Source organism: Parasteatoda tepidariorum, chromosome 2 (genome assembly GCF_982258835.1).
Source record: "Parasteatoda tepidariorum strain Cologne lab strain chromosome 2, Ptep-v5.0, whole genome shotgun sequence".
Taxonomy (NCBI): domain Eukaryota; kingdom Metazoa; phylum Arthropoda; class Arachnida; order Araneae; family Theridiidae; genus Parasteatoda; species Parasteatoda tepidariorum.
The window spans coordinates 98,957,168-98,975,143 of NC_141756.1; the positions used below are offsets into that span (position 1 = coordinate 98,957,168).

Genomic DNA, 17,976 nt, shown 5'->3' on the forward strand with positions numbered 1-17,976 from the left:
AAAAGTCAATCGTAAGTAGTAACCCGGAAGTCTTATGGCTAGTACTATCCCTAGTACTATCTGTGCTCAGCTCTACACGGTCAACCATCCATTCGTGCAAACACCAAACGGCATTACAATTTCGAGGCTTTTAAATTTATTGAATTTTAATGTTAAAATATTTTAAAAAGAACTATTAATAATAATAAATTGCTCATATCTTTTTTGATCAAGAATTTTAAATTCTTAAACTCTATCCTTTAGATGAAAATGTCATAAATGTTATTTAAAAAAAATCACTATTTATCGGTATCACGAAAAGTTTGCCAACGAGTAGAACAGGTTCGATTATACAGATCACAGATTCTACACACAGATGTATCAAATATGACAACATCGTGATTATACAGAGTGATAATTATTGAATTTGAAATTATTGTGAATGTCGCTGGAAGGGAATGAAAAATCAGCTTCAAATAATTCAATTTTCTACTTGGAATCTTAACAAAAGATCAGGTGTCATCTTGCGTTTACGTAGGGTTAGAGATATTTCGACATTTCCAGATGGTATTAATTAACTAATTTTGTAGTTAGATACTATCAGATAGCTTTGTCGCTCTTTGTCATTCCTGCTGCTGACGTCACAAAAGTTTTCAAGGTATAAGTGATTTAATAAATACATTTACTTTTTCGATTAGCATAGTTTACATTCGTCATAGCCAAAATCATTAATTTGATTCATCAAAATAAATATTTAATTTGAGAATTTAGTCACTCACTATATTATTGAATTAAAATTTATTCTCGTTGAGTAACGGTTACGTCGTGTGAGTCATTACAAAATACAAAGATTGACTGCTGTTCTTCAATAATTGGACTACAAAATAGTTACAAAAAAATAATTAAATTCTTATTTCAAGATTTAAAAAAAAATTTAGGCAAAGTTGCATGTATGAAATAAAATAAATCATTTTAAGCAAATGATTTGAAAATTCAGAAATATTTGTCTAGCTTAAAAAAAAAAAAAAAAAGACAGCAAAAACATTTTTCTACAAATATTTTGATTTCTTAAAATTTAAATTTTCCAAACATGTGCTCGAAGTCTATGTTTCTGTAAGCCTGTTTAATGTTAGTTTACACATTAAAAACAAAATAAATAATTTAATGTAACAAAATGATTTTCTAATGAAACTAATCTGAGAAAAGGTAAATAATCAAAAAGGTAAATAATAAATATCTTATAAATACTCTTACTTTCACTTTCCTAAATTTTATAACTGCATATTTTACAATCTAATTTGTAAAATATGCAGTTTAAATGAAAAGTTGATATTGCTTAAGAAAATAAAATCATTATTATTTACATTATTCAGAAATAATCATTAATGACATACTCATTTCTGAATAATTTAAAAGGTATTGTTAATTTACTCAACCGACATAATTCTCGAAATTATTTTTTTTATTTACAAGTACCCATCACTTTTCTTCCTTCCTTTTTTAACGAAATTTTTTTTAAAAATTTTATTATTAATATTTAGCAATAGTATTTTATATTATTTCACTATTGTGGTGACTAATGAAAGCAAAACAACCAAATTGAGAAGAATTATGGGACACACAATGCATCATGGGAAAGCAAGGTCATTCTATACAGGTATTCACCCTTCTCTAGACAAGGAACTTTTCTACCTTCCTTCATACCCTGTATTTTAGCGCATATAAATGGGATCACACTACAGATTTCAAAATTTCCTTGCATCCACTTATAAAACTTCTTCACCAATCGATAGTTTATGAAAAAATAGCCTTTTTTTTACCAATATTTTTTCTTATTTAATTTAAAAATAGATGAAAATTTTTCAATTGTAAAGAATTACATTTCTGTAATATTTTTTCAAGCCATGTAATTTTGAAGGACTAAATGCAAGATTTAAACAAATTCGGTTGCGTTATTTTCTAAGTCACGAAAAAGTAAAATTTTTAATTCTTTAGAATATTTTAAAATAAATTCTTTTTTTGTGTAAAACTATCCTCGGCTAAACAATTTTAAAAGTGAAAGCAGTTACTTCTTGAATTACACTATCAGTTTTAATAATATATGACCAAAAACGCTAAAAGTTAAATTGAGAAATCGGAAACTTCAAGACATTCTTATAGATTTAATTAATTAGCACCACAATATCTGGATTGTGACTCTTTCCCGTACCCAGATAAACAAAAATGCTTATTCAGAGAAAGTAAATTTTTAATTCGGTAAATTAATAGTTAGCATTAATTAATTAGGTTATTTGAGGTTTAAGCCTTCATACCATTGGTTTTCAGTACAAGAAAAATCTGATCATTAAAACAAGTAATTCAGGGTGATATCGTTTTCTTAGTACGTGGAATACATCCGTTTCTATGGAAATTAAAGAACCAAACCAAAAGTTTCTGGTTCTGTCCCATTTGGCATCACATATCTCTCTATACTCCTCCTTCAGGGTGCATAGCCAGATTCTTCAACCGAAAATAAGCACCTACAAGTACTTTTCAAGCACTCAAAAAATATTTTTAATCACTTTCCAAAAACAAAAGCATCATAATTAGGATCTGTGCAGTTATAAAAATTATTTTTTTCTTTTAAGTTCTTTATTCATACACATAAACTCAATAAAATTCAAAAACTTCACATAATCTTGATAAATTAACTAGTTTCTGATAAACATTGCAGAGAAAATAGGGAATATTCAGAAGGACAATCGGCATGGGAAAGATAAAAACTCTTTTTAAAAGATTAATCTTTTTAAAATTAAGCACTTTTTACAAACCCAAACAAAAAAAGCACCTTTAAAAAACGTAAATCAAAAATAAGCACCTTTAAGCACTTTTTAAAAATGCTATGCACCCTTGATGCTAGTGATGTAACTTTTTAATAGATGGCAGCACATTCTTACAGGTATTTGGGACCCACAAATAAAGCTGAAAACATTGAACGTTGATAGAAAATCTATTTCGAATTTCGGGATATGCGTATATCTCTACCATTTGATGCCCTGGTCAGTAAGAAAACAATCAATATGTCCTTCTATATTTATTAACAAACGTAACAATGAAAAAATAATAATTAGACTGAAAACAACAAAATATGAGCTTTCAAGAAGTGCTCCTTCGGGCATGAATGTATCGAGAACAACTGAAATAAAATGATTGGCGATGAATTGATGCCTCCAAAAAGAATTGATTCGTAACAAATGTATTTTTAAATAAACGGAATGTGTGAAAAGAAGAGATTTGCTGAGCAAACACAGTTACGAATTTTTCCGGCACATGTGTTATAATTTTGAAAATACCACTCATCCGCAATCCTAAATTAGTGTTGAATTTATTTTTCTTAACTATAAATAAAAACGCAACAGTGGGTGGAGTGGAGAGAAAAATATTTATTAAAACTCCATTGCAAATTTTGTTTTGAGCATCTGTTACAACTAATTTTTATATCACAATCAAAATGGGCAACACTGAAACATGCTTCATAGAAATGACACGATGCAATTGCTGATTCACACTTTTTTTTCTCCAGAAAAAGCATTTAAAATCTGCACAGCTTTGAATATTAAAGATGAAAAATTTACATCAGGGTTACATCAATTTTTAAAGAATGATTTATTTCTATACATCATTTCAAACAAATAAACCTGCTTAGTAACTTTTTAAAATTAAAATAGACTGAAAGGTAGAGTCAGTACCATTGTTTGTAAATCATGTGTGATGTATTTAAGATAAGAAGTGAGGTAATAAGAATTACATTGTAGTAATAAGAATTACAAAATAATAGAATTACAAAACAAGTAATAAGAATTACAAAAATAATTCAGAATTTCAAACACTATAATATAGGAGTAAAACCAACATAATAAAAAACATGACCCGAAGAAACTGAAATGTTAAAAAAAAATTACAAATTTTAACCACTGTTTATGAGGATAGATTTAAGGAGTTTTCAACAATGGCCAACATTGATTTGTTGTAGCAAATGAATACAATTCTTTTAAAAACAAAACAAATATTTGTGCTGCCACCTAATATAAACAAATAAATTTATACAACTCTTCTGACTTCGAAAAATCTTTTCAAGTAGTAAACTTGCCCAAACGTCATCGCAACCAGAACAACAGCTTCGAAAAAAGCCCACATCACAACTCTGGAGTTGGTGCTTTCATTAACTGGAACATTAAAATTATTCTTTCACAAAATTATCACAAGAATATTAAAAATCAAATATTATTATGCTTAATATAATATATAAACATTAAATAAAAACACCCAATTTCAAAGTGATGGATATGGCGCATAACATAGATAAGGAAGCTTACTGTTAAAAAGTAATATGCAAAAGTAAATGAAGCAAAAGTTTTGATTTTAAAATATAAAGAGAAAAAAGTACAAGTACAAAACAAAAAAAGTAACAATTTTAATGCATATTTTGAGGAAATAAAATTTTTGAAATAACCTTGAATTTCATTAATAAATGTAATGAAAGAAATATAGCTTCTTTTTTATTTAAAATGCATTAAATGTTCATTTAAATGAAAAAATTTTCGAACTCATGAAAATATTGCGAAGTTCTTTGAAAGCAAATGTTAAAAATATCCAGGTGATACCATATTGAATCTATTTATAATCAAAAACAGAGCACAAATAATTTATTTTTAAATTCAATGATATAATAAACCAAATGTTAATATGGTAAAATTTGAAAGAAAAAACATTTTTACTACACACCAAAAGACTTTTTTACTACACACCATACTTCAATTAAATGAAGCTTATTTTCTCTATTCTAAAACATACAAAATAAAAAATGTAAATATTTTGAAAAAAAATTTTTGATTTGGTAATTATTGATTATTGTAATTTTTTAATAAAATTTCCAATACACACATATGATTAACAAAAATAATGCTTGCCAAGCTTACATAGAAGGATTAAGCATTTTTCTAACTTAAAAACAATTGAATTCTGTAATACTATATAACTCTTTAAAAAAAATTAAGTCTGCAAAGTACTATACTCCTGTTCTTCATCTCAACCAAACTTAACTACATAATCTGAACAAGGAATTTGTTATTTAAAACTATTTTCTAAGAAACAAAATGTGTGTTCTCTACAACAAAACAAAACAAAAACGTGATATTGCCACTGATCCAAATTCATAAAACCAATAGTTTACTCTCCACTCATGTTTTTTTTAAAGCCCTGGATACGTAGATTAAGTAGTGACACGGCGCCATCTTGGTGACTGCAAGTCTCTTGTGACAGCAACTTTCAACGTAGAAATACGGAGTTTCTATTCTTAAATGCCATTTTTTATTAATTTTTTAGTATTCCTGAAGTACTACTATTTATTCCTTTATTTACTATTTAGATTTACTATTTATTCCTTTTTTTCTCTCTTGAAATTCTAAGTTTTATTTTTATTCTATTCAGGGAAAATAATACTTTATCCATGAGTTAAAACTTTCTCATTTCGTTTTCTTAATTTGCTATAATTTTTTTTTCTTTAATTCTTAGAAATTTTTGCAGTCAGTTTTTTTTAGAGGTTCAAAGGGTCGTTTGATTCGGGTATTTAAATCATTACGGACACTATCATCAGTGTTAAAAAATAAAAAGTTTTTGCTTTTCCCAATAGTTCAAATCTTTTTCATCTTAATCAATATCAAATGTTATTTGGTCCTTTATAATAAAAAATTAATGAAACTTTAAGTACAATTAGTTAAATTTAAAATGAAGTCTTAATTAAAATTTTAGATGCAAATAACAAAATCGAAAAATATTTTAAAATTGCTGTTTAATTTTTAAAATACTAAATTAAACAAAAATGTGTTTATCAATTAAAATTAAAAGGGTCCTTTCACCAGCACAAGAAGATTCAGCTATTTTATTCATCTATTTTTATGTTTTTTTTCAAATAGTTATCATCTAAAATATAAACAAAAGAAGAAGAAAAACACATAAATTTATTTGCATTTGGTGAATTTGCAGTGGCAATCTTTATCGCCGGCGAAATGGAAAAGTACTTCTAAAACATATTATAAATATTAAACCAATAAATTCACTTGTACAGAATTAATACTTTCAGGAAAATTGCACATTTTTTTTTAAAACACAATAGTCTTGATTTTAATTGTATTATCTTATTGATATTACAAAAATTAGAGTTAAAGCTATTTAATTTACATAGATTTACAATGATTGATAAATATTGAGTATTTATAATATTTTACGGTAAATATTTTATTTTAATAAATAATTCTTGATATTTCAAAAAAAAAAAAAAAAGAGATAACATGAAAAATAATATGATAAAGATTAATAAAAAGAAAAGAAGAAAAAAATATTAAACTGAAATATTTTTAAAAATATTAATTTATTTGAATTTTTTAAAATTATTATTACTTATTTAAAAAAACTGAAAAAGCCGGTAAACAAAATAATGAAAAGATATTATCTCGTCATCAAATCACACAATTTTATCTGCAAAAATGAGCGCCCTTTTTAAAATTGTATTAATATAGCAAAAGCAGCAGTGTGAGAACAGACACATATATCTGGATATATAAATATATATACAGTAGGGAACCGACTATCCGGAACGATCGGGACCATCCCTATTCCGGATAACTGATTTTTCCGGTTTTCTGAATCGCTACAAAAAGCCGTTTTTTTATTGTTAAACCCAACTTTAAAAAAAATTTGGGGGGGGGGGAAATAATCTTAAAAAGAAGAAAAAACGATGAAGTAATACACTAATGATTATTTCTAAAATGATGGTAAGATAAACATCTTTCAAAAAAGAAAGAAAAATCCTAAAATCTTATAAGGAAAAAAAAAAATTTTGTTTGAAAAATGGCGGGAAATTTATCGAATTTCGTTCCGGTTTTTTGGTTTTCTGATTTCCGGATAACGGGTTCTGTACTGTATCTACATACATATATAATACACATAATCTATATATATATAAAAATCTTTTGTCACAGTTTTAGTGGTTAAACTCCTCCTAAACGGCTCGACCGATTTTGATGAAATTTTATATGTATATTCAGTAGGTCTGAGAATAGGTTTATAACTAATGTTTTTTCATATTTTGGAAAAATTTAACGTATATTTTAAATATATCTTAATTTAAACGATTCCAAACTAGACGTAGAAACATAATTAATCAAAAGTAATATTCACACACGTTGCAACAAGTCATATTAAACTTTAATACTTACGCTCGCCCTTAAAAGAAGAACATCAAATATATTTGCAAGTATATGTGAATAAAGGCAGTATATAATATGGCAGTATTTCGAGTTGAAAATACCAATGTGACTGCTCTTCCAGTGAATAACAACGACGAAATAACGCAGTACCGAATTGGCCGGTACATCAGCTCCAAATTTTCCAACAGAGTTTTTAAACTCATTGGATTTATCAGGCATACCACCGCATAATTTTGCACTCAAAGTTGGATCTCCAATTATTTTGTTTCGTAATTTGAACCCACCACGTCTGTGCAACAGCACGGGATTAGTCGTTAAAAAATTAAAGAACAATGTTATCGAAGTCATTATTTTAAATGACAAATTCCGGGGTGAAAGTATATTACTTCCACGAATCTCTATTATACCCACAGATGTGCCAATTCAATTTAAACGCATTCAGTTCCCCATTAGATTAGCATTTCAAGTCAAGCAATGTCTGTTTGTGTCTTAGATTTGAGCACACCATGTTTTTCACACGGACAATTATACGTGGCATGCTCTCGAGTGGGGAAACAATCCAATTTATTTGTGTTTGCTAGAGACGGGATGACAAAAGATATTGTACACTCCATTGCACTAAGAGATTAATATTGACTAATATTTTCGGAATTCTTTGTATATACAATTTATAAAAAAAAAGTTACAATAAATTAAAAAAACTATTATTTGGTGTGTTGTTATTTTCACATTCCGTCATCGCTCACAGCGCTCCATGCCTCTTCCACTCATATACCACATACGCACACACAATAAATAGGACTAGGAGGCTTCGCCCCCTGCTCGCTGGCGCTCGCCAACCCCCGAAACTGCTTTCACAGTTCATTTCGGATTGCTTCGCAATCCGATGCTCGCTTTGCTCGCTCATTGGATACGTTCTTAACGTCTAGCTTTTGTATACTTTTTAAACACTGAAGTTCCGAAAACTTTTCACTGTAGAAAATTCTAAACCTGTGGATTTCAATATTAATTTGAAATTGCAAACAGTTCGCATATTTTTCTTAATCACACTATTCTAAATTTCAGTTGCTGAGTAAAGTAACTGTTGTAAGTTTTGCTTTAAAGTCTTTCCCACCAGAGGGCTAAAACCATGTGTTGTAAAACAATATGAAATAGTACTGAATGCCGGATGTAAAGCATCGGCTTCGATGAAGATAATTTTGTGAGATTTTTTTTTGATAATTCGGTGAGAATTCACCCGATTAGACGTATGATGCTCCCTACGTGCTCTTGTGCGCCGAAGCCTATCAATTAAAACGTATTAGCGTTTTATATAATATAGATTAGCCATATGATACTCACTACGTGCTCTTGCGCGCCGAATCCTATCAATTAAAAACTGTTGCCAACACGAGAAAAGAAATATCATCGGTTTTATTGATACATACGTATTAGCGTTTTATATAATATAGATATATTTTCATACTCTAGAAATAATTCATATGGCAATACAACGTTTGCCGGGTCAGCTAGTATATATATATATATATATATATATACATGTTGTGCACCCCAAAAAGAATTAAAAGAGGAAGAATATTAGAAGAGGGGAACCGTACTTGAACGATGTATTCTGTCACGAACAGCCATGTACTCTTGTTCATGTTTTACTGATGTTAATGAGGTGGACAGTTCCTTGATCATTTCTTCTAGCTTATTTTGATGAGCTGAAAAATAAATCAATTTTGTAACTGACAATAAAACTATTAAATTTTTAAACAAAATCTCAGGCTGCCAGTAAATTTGAATCAAAATAGTAGGCCCCTTTGGACCTAATAACTAAAAATTAGAGACTTTTTAGGAAACTAAAAAAATAAAAGTAATATTTACCCAAACCAACTGATTTTGTCAGAATTCAGTATACTTTTATTTAAAACTTCATTGTTTCACATAAAAAATAACCTCTGAGTTTTTGAGATAGTTGAAATATTGTTTAAAATTCTTCACCAACTTTGTCAATCATGTAAAATATAACACTTTTTAGCTAATTTTATAACCATTGTTAGTTTTGTCACATATAACACAAAGAAAACAGCAGTCTTGTGAAGATCAAAATCATTTGTGATCAAATTATTAACAATTAAAGCAAAATTTTATACTTCTCTGAATCTAAATTGGAATTTCACAATAAGCTTCAAAAGTTCATTTCTTTACCCAAAAATTATCGTCTAAACCATAATATTGCGAAACCTTAAATGGTGCTCATAAAATCAGAATTTATAATTTTGTCTATTATTTGTGTGAATTCAGATATGGCGCTGTCGTCACATTATTTCCTCCTTCCTAAAAAGAGTTAGTTTTGTTCTGACCAACAATGAGCAAGGTTGTCCGTTCTAAGATCGTTTGCTTGTATTATGTTTTCTTATTTAGAAATAAAAGTTAAGTTTATTTTGAGTTACCTCAATTAGTCCACATCAATCAAGCCACAGTTACTACCATCTAGAGGTAAATACGTAAGATTAATATATTTTTATCTGATTTTGTAAAAGAAATTTCCGAGATTTTGCTAAATGATATATTTTTAAGTAATAGCTACTAGGACTGAGCGATAAATTGACACACCGGAAAATATAGATTATTATGCAATCATTGCCAATTCGACGTTTGGCTTGGCAATTTTTTAAAATTGTGATTTACTGAAATGTGGACGATATTTCCCGATAATACATCAATCCCGATAATACAGCAAGCCCGCGTGAAGAGCATTTTCCTTCATACGTTCACAGTGATAGCTGCAGCGATAATTGTTATCGCTCCCCGCCTGTTTTATATCACGATCTCATCGTTTGCTGACATGATGAATCCGAATGCAATGTTTTTTCCTCCTTTTTTTTTACAACCAATCCAGCTTTTTAATGTTTTTTAACAGCTGTTTTTCAGACATCTACGTCCTTAAATATTGAGAAATAATTATTTAAAAAATGCAACATAATAATTGCGAATTTATGTAGTATTAAATGTAAAACATAACAATGTACCAAAATATCACAATGCATCAAAATATTGCGATGTTAGGGTGACGATACATTGCGATGCCAAAATTTTATCATCGTCCAGTCCTAATAGATGCTAATTGAATTGGTTCATATCATTTAAAAGAACATGATACTTAACTTAAGCAACTTAACTTTAAGTAACTTAAGTACTAAATAGAAAATATCATACACAAATCTTAATCTACTTCTAATCCCTCATCCCTGTTAAAAGAATATAAATATTGGTATCTATATATGGGGGAAATAGAAGTATAGCTATCTATACCTTCAGCTTCTGCCTCTTGTGCCTTGGGTGCCTCACCAACATCCATAGAGAACATGACAATTTTAGGTGTCATTGTTGACATGGCATTACTAAAGCAGTATGTGTAAACCCCATCAACATGGGCAGCAAATGTATACTTTCCATTTGATTCTCTCTCGCCTTGGTAAATAATCTTCTCATCAGGACCAGTAATCTACATAAATTAAAAGTAAAATTTTGATAAGGACAACAATCTCAGGAAGAACATCTTAATGACTTTTGAGATACTTACTAAGATGCAATTTCATACCTGCCAACATTGGAGAAATAAAATAAAAGAGACTTTCCTAGCAACATTTTTTAGGCTACGCGTAAAGTTTTGAAACATCATGCATAATCATGTAGGTCAAAATTCAAAATAATATAAACACTTACATTTAACGAATTAAAAAATATGTTTATAAATCTTAATCTAAAGAAGATTTCTCTAAACTAATTAATATTTGTAATTAATTTATTTTATAACCATCGGTGAACAGCCGATCCAATTCTCGGTTTACGACTACCAATGTTCAAATCTGTATCCTTGTAATTTTGATTCCAATCCAGAAGACATGGGAGCTCCTGGATCAGATGTACCCCCAGAGGTATTGATTTGTTATAGGAACTTATAGCTTCTGGATTCAAACTCCCGTTCTCACAAACATAAGCCCAACATCCATACTGCAGTATTGGCAATACCACTACCTGTTGAGAAGAAGAAGTATTTTTGCCATCAACGGGCAGTTTATTACCCATTTTTTTTTAAATTTCTTCAACAAATACAGAAAAATTTGAGAAGATACGGGTAAAGAGAAGATTGTTGTAAAATACAGGAGCCGTTGTTAAAAAAAACTGGAGACGTGGCAGATATACCTAAAAAGGACTAATTTAAAATTTTTGTGCAAATGCAATTTTAAGTTAATAAGTCGAACACAAAAACGTGAATAAACATTGAAGAAAAATGACATTTTTTAATACAATGAAACTAAAATATGAAAGATAGTTAGAATTTGCTATCAGTAAAAAGATCGTTTGTTTTCGTGCATAAAAATAACCCAGAATTCTGTGCCTGATTTTATTTTTATAAAACGTTTTGAACCATAAAACAGATGGTTTGACGAAATTCTATGATTATGGTTAGATGAATGGATTAAAATCAGTCTGATGTGGACTTATACCTCACTTATAAATCATTTTAAGAAAACTTGCACTTTTAAGGTCCCATGACTTGAAGTATGTTTAATTACTGAAATAAAATCTCCTATAGCATAAAGCATTCAAACTAATTCATATTAAATTTTAGTAAATGTAGATGCATAGAAATTAACATTTTAAAAATAATGCCTGCATAATATGTCAGTACCTAAATTGCTAAGTCCTGGCATTCTTTGCCTCTTATTTTACTACAATTAAATTAACTGTTAATTGAAAATTATTTTAATGAATCTAGTTGTGAAAATTATGTTACGCATAATTTACAGGGCAGCTTATCTAATATTCAGTTTTAAAATTACTTATTGAAACAATTAGTATAATTTCAAAGCATTTTGGGAAAAAAATATGCATTTTATAAGTGAGTAATTTCAATGTGTTTATAATTACATCTTTTTCTATACGTCTGTTTAGCATTCTAAACTAATAGTTTGGTATGTGATTTACCTGTATATTAAGACATCTGTTTTTTAATAATTGAGCTTTATTTTAGTTTTTCCATTTCAGTGCCACTGCCTGATACCCCCTATAGATTTTTTTTAAAGATTAAGTGCCATTGCTCAGCATACCTTAAACTGCTGCATAAAATTGACCATAATACAAATAAACTTCATGTTTCTTAGAGTTGCTATTTTTGGGGGAGACTTCTGTATCATGTTCGGAGGCAAATTAATCGCCCAGTCCTGAGAACTTTCAGGCAGCGGCCCAGGAGAAATTTAAAAAAAAAAAAAAACACCATAGAAAGGAACAAACTTGAAAAGGCTAATTCGTACCCACCCCTGGCCAAACAGCTGCTTGCTTGTTTTCTTTTCTTTTTTTTTTTGTAAAATTTAAAATCGATTAGACAACTTGGCGATCGCAGTTGGAATGGCAGATCTCAATATGGAAATATCCACGATTCCTTTTTCGACATGTGACAAAAGCAGATCTAAATGCTCCAAAAATACAAGAAAAACAACCTAAATGCTGGTGTAGAATAACAAATCAGTTCCAATAACATATTTAGCATTTATTTAAGTAGAACAATACAAGAAACACTGTCAACATGAGTTAGAATGTAGAATAGGGTGCTCCTATTGGGCAGTGTATCTCAGAGCTTTTACAATACCTTAATCTACTATTTTCCTATTATTTTCACTGTAATTTCTTATTATACATCCGGGATATTTAAGTATCGCGATAGTCAGCGCTAAGTACAATCGCCAAGATAACAAATGGATTTTATCTACAAGTTATACCCATCGACCTGATTCGATTCTGTGATGTTTTTTTTTAAAGTCTCTCGCAGTTCGCAACCTGGAGCAATTATTCTGCAGCAATTATTCGTAGCAATTATTCTGCAGCAGATTACGATACTGCAATCTTATCCACTTTGTTTTCTGCATTTACATAAAAAAAATTGCCAAAGTGAGAGGGGTACCCTAACTTTTACTTTAACATTCATAAAATTCTAAGTACACGGATAATCATTGAACTACAGAGCAGGTTACCTTTTAGTGAAAAAAACAAAACATAATTTAATTTACCTTCACATCAATATCAAGAAAGCCTCCTTCAGCTACTTCAAATGTTAATCCCATTTTAGTCCCGGCTGTCACCTTATCGTAAAAACATTCCTCCGCATGAGCATCTACATTTACAAAGTAGCATTTTATACATGAAATTAAACTAATGAAAATAAATAAACAAAATAAACTTCCATCAAATGAAAACATATTGAACATTAAAGAGGTCTAATTAATTCTTGTTTACATAGACAGCTTAGGCCACGTTAAAGTTTGATTTAGAATGTACGATCGCTACTGACTGCTTATTTTTGCTATTAGTTGTTACTCTAAAGCTGAATTCCAGCCAAAGAAAAATATGGAAGAAGCACCATTTTGGGTTGGCAATATCGTAACAGACACGATTCTGCGACATTAGGTGCGTTGACGCGATCAAAGTAGGAGCGCACATTAAAATTACATCATAATAGTGAATGAAACAAATACGGAAACGCAGAAGGGTAAAGAAAAGGGAAAAAGCAAAGGGGAAAAAAAGTTACGCACTGTAGTTGAGAGTGTAATGTGGATGGTTGACCGTATGGATGCTGTTTTCTACATGGGCTATAAATCGATGCATCGAGACATATTGATTTAACGCATATATCGGCAAGACGATACAGCGACTTTCATTCAAGGCGATGCATCAGAAATCTGATTTAAGCCGTCGAGTAAAGGTAACGAGCGCAAAACGATATAGCGATATAAGACACGCAAGGATATAAGATAACGATATAGCGATATAAGACTCTTCTCTTACGTTCCGATGTCGACTCGCGCTGTGGAAGACGATGTTCGTTTCGTTATATTGAAATGGCCTTGATTGGTGAGCTGTAGAATCAGAATCAGAGTTTTGAGAACACATATCGTTTTATCGCATGTTCCTTTTCGCACCTCTTAGCTTTTTTTTTTTTTCTTTGTCGCGACTTTTCTTGTAGATTATTTTTAGTAGGACTAACTTCGTGATCGCCGATGTTACGTTGTAATGAAGGCAATCTATTATTGAAAAGAATATATAAAGAAGAATTTCTTCATTAATTAGATAAGTTTTTTTTAAAAAAACTTCTTTTTATTTTTAAATGCGAAAATTATCGGCAATCTAATTTATGCGCCCATAAAGAATTGAATTGGTTAGGTTTGTTGTAAATATTAGCAAAATAAAGGTGACAGCTATTTTAAATTAGTATTTAATAAGAACTTAGAAACAAAAAAGGAAAAGAACGATTAGAAAAAAATAAACTCAGAATATACAAGAAATAGAAGTTGCCAGATTACGAAAGTGCAACTCTACATGATAAACAAAAATGGCGTGAGGCTCGCTATAGCATGCTCGATTTATAACAGCCTCCTTCGAGCATGAAAACAGTCAGTAGTCAATATTGTCACTCAAAGAACTGCTCTTACATGTCTTTTGAGCATGAAACTGAGGTGCTCGAAGTGCCTTCGTCAGAATGTCTGCTCGCTGCTCATCACTTCTGACGTAACCTAATTCAAAATGTCCTTTCGAAAACTCATCTTGGACAAACTTGTATCTTTGATCGATGTGCTTAGTGCGAGCGTGAAACATCGGATTTTTGATGTATTTGATGGTACTTTGATTATCAATCTGGAGGATTGGTAATGAGACGTCGTTGGCTATCTCGGCAAACAGGCGCTTTAACCATATCAGGTCTTTTGTCGCATCCGCTGCTGCCATGAACTCTGCTTCTGTTGTTGAATTAGATATAGCCTCCTGCAACTTACTTCTCCAAGTAATTGCACCTCCACCATAGAAAGATATCACACCTGTGCGAGATCTTCGAGTTTCAGCACAACTGTTGTTATCTGCATCACTAAACAACATAAGGCTTCTATCATCTGTACTGCTATATACAATGCCATGTGCAACGGTAGTACGAAGATATCTGAATGTAGTCTGCACAATTTCCCAATCAGTTTCTGTGGGATTGTCCAATTTACGAGATACTAAACTTACTGCATAAGCAATGTCAGGTCGGGTTCCCATCGCTAAACAAAGTAAGCTACCTACTGCTGATCTGTATGGAATGTGACTGCTAAGAGGATTTGCCTCCTTGATCTTTATTATCCCATCAGCATTCGGAAGTTCATATTCAACTTTCAGATTTGCCTTTTTCACCGGAATGCGTGATGTTTTGGTAGCATCCCCAAAACGCTCTAGCATCTTTTTAGTGAATGCTTCTTGGTGCAAAAAGATTGAACCGTCCTTCAACTGTTCAACTTGTAGACCAAGAAAACAATTTAACGTTGTCACTCTAAGTTTGAAATGTTGCTTAAGTTCGTTCATAAAGGTGAGAAATGATGCTTCGTCTTGTACAGCGACAATACCATCATCGACGTAAATCGCCATCAGCATCTTGTGTCCCGAATCTTTACGAGTGAAGAGGCAGTGGTCAGATTTGCTTTGGGTCATACCATGCTTCTTTAGCACGTCCGTAAACTTGGCATTCCAACATCGACCAGCTTGTTTAAGACCGTACAAAGGTCGGAGCATCTTGCATATACGTCCGCTTCCGTCATCATATCCTTCGGGTTGATACATGTATATATCTTCAGTTAAATCACCATAAAGGAAAGCTGTCTCCACGTCAATTTGAAAGAATTTTAATTTCTCCTTAGCTGCTGTTGCAATTAGAGCTCGAATAGTGTCGTAGCGACACTCTGGGCTAAAAGTCTCCACGTAGTCGATATCTTTCGTCTGCGTATATCCTTTCGCGACTAATCGAGCCTTAAATCTTTCGATAGAGCCGTCTGGGTTAGTCTTCACTTTGTAAACCCAGCGATTTGCAAGAATCTTTCTTCCTTCAGGTGGTTCAACAAGTTTCCACGTACCGTGCTTGTTTTGCGAGGCCATCTCTTCGTCCATGGCTCGTTTCCAGTTGACATGCATCGAAGACTTCATAGCTTCTGCATATGATTGGGGTTCTGTCAAATTCAGGATGCTACTGTAGACTTCATAGTCGTTAAATCTGGGTGGGCGGCGTATAGTTGATCGGTCACGCAATCCATGCGTCGTCATCTGTGATAGTTCATCTTCTACATTGCGAAGATTTTCACCCTCCTGCAAGTCAGTACCGTCGGAACTGCCTGAAATTTCAAACTGCATACCAGTTGATGTACTAGTACTGGCACTAGAAGTCGTTTCTGAAGACAAGGAAGTGGGACCTATCTGCTGCTCGTTGAACACCACATTGGCACTCTTGATTGTGTCATTCTTTGATGGTATAAAAACACGATAGCCATCATAATCACAATATCCAACCAAATATCCCTTTACAGCCTTGTCGTCCAGTTTACTTCTGTTGGCATCCGGTACATGTACAAAAGCAGTTGATCCAAACATTCGAAACTTGTCGATTTTCCCATGTGCCCTGGCTTCGAATGGAGATTTTCCTGTGATTTTACTTAGTCCAGTTCGATTAAGAACGAAGACAGCCGTCGATGCTGCTTCTGCCCATAAAAACTGTGGTAAGCCTGTATCTTTGAGCATAGTACGAACTGAGTCCATTATTGTGCGGTTTTCTCTCTCAACTGCACCATTTTGTTCTGGTGTGTACGGCATAGTGATTCTTAACTTGATGCCTTCATCATCAGTCAATTTAGCCATCTTAGCATTTTCGAACTCACGACCGCCGTCTGTAACCAGTTCTTTCACATTTATGCCGTCTTTATTAGCCCGAGTAAGAAACGATCTAACTTTATCAACAGCTTCATCTTTGTGTCCCATAAATTCTACACTTCGAAATTTTGAATAATCATCTTTGATTACTAGCATGTACTTCTTTCCTCCTCTTGATAAAACTGGCGATTCCAGTAAATCTGCATGTATGATCTCACCTGACTCCTTCGTTTTAAATCGTTTTGATTTGAAAGTCCGTCGGCACTGTTTACCATACCTGCAAGGTTCACAAAAGAGTCCATCATCGATGAAGTCTATACCATTTTGGCGCAAGTACTGTTTCACATATTGTACTCCCTGATGTCCGAGTCTTCTGTGCCAAACTGATAATGGCAACTTTGTCGTTGTCACCATTGTTGTATCTTGGTAAGGTGTTGTTACGTCATCATCGACCAGGTAAGCAGAAGCAGCAGAACCTCCTTCTGGCTTGACCGGTTTTGCACGTAATTCAAAAAGTCCGCTTGATGAACATGGAGCTTCTAAAAGTATATTTTCCGGGTTTTCTTTACGAAAGAAACGACAAACCATGTCATCTGAATCTCCGAAGTTTGAGATTCCTCGTTTCATAGCCTTTGACGCTGATAGTAAATTTTTGCTGATGTCTGGTGCATATAATACATCACTGAGCTCAATAGACTTTTGCAGGGTTCCAACAGTTGCGCACATGTCAATTTCTCCGCAGCCATACGCTGGTATTGTCTGTTTGTTACCAACTACGATTTCTGCTGGCTTGTCAAAATGACGATACGTCTTGAAATATTCGGCTGAATTTGTGATGTGTGCCGTAGCTCCATCGTCTTTGAGCCATACATTTCGGCTACTGTCATTTTGGCAAATAAAAGCACTACAATGAGTAAGAAAGGTTTCGGTTTTATTACTCGACATCTTCGGCTTGTCTGGAAAATCAGGACAAAATTTTCCCATGTGCCCTGGCTTATTGCACCGAAAGCAGTTGCCACGGAAGCTTTTCACGCCGTCA

General features: G+C 31.9%; 1 protein-coding gene across 1 annotated transcript; it reads right to left on the reverse strand.

Moving 5' to 3' along the window:
* Positions 1 to 3,381: 3,381 nt before the first annotated feature.
* On the reverse strand, positions 3,382 to 13,698 carry LOC107439664 (transmembrane emp24 domain-containing protein 2). Its single transcript, XM_016052334.4, has 4 exons — positions 13,286 to 13,698; positions 10,527 to 10,719; positions 8,825 to 8,932; positions 3,382 to 4,184 (listed from the first exon to the last, which is right to left on the reverse strand). Exons 1-4 carry the CDS (start codon positions 13,481 to 13,483, stop codon positions 4,060 to 4,062), a joined length of 624 nt encoding a protein of 207 aa, XP_015907820.1. The 5' UTR covers positions 13,484 to 13,698; the 3' UTR covers positions 3,382 to 4,059.
* Positions 13,699 to 17,976: the final 4,278 nt, after the last annotated feature.

Coding starts and splice junctions, on each gene's coding strand:
- LOC107439664 (XM_016052334.4), bottom strand. CDS start 13,483: ATGTTCAATATGTTTTCATTTGATGGAAGTTTATTTTGTTTATTTATT. Junction 10,720..13,285: donor TTCTTGATATTGATGTGAAG/GTAAATTAAATT, acceptor TAATTTATGTAG/ATTACTGGTCCTGATGAGAA. Junction 4,185..8,824: donor TGACAGAATACATCGTTCAA/GTACGGTTCCCC, acceptor TTAATGTTCCAG/TTAATGAAAGCACCAACTCC.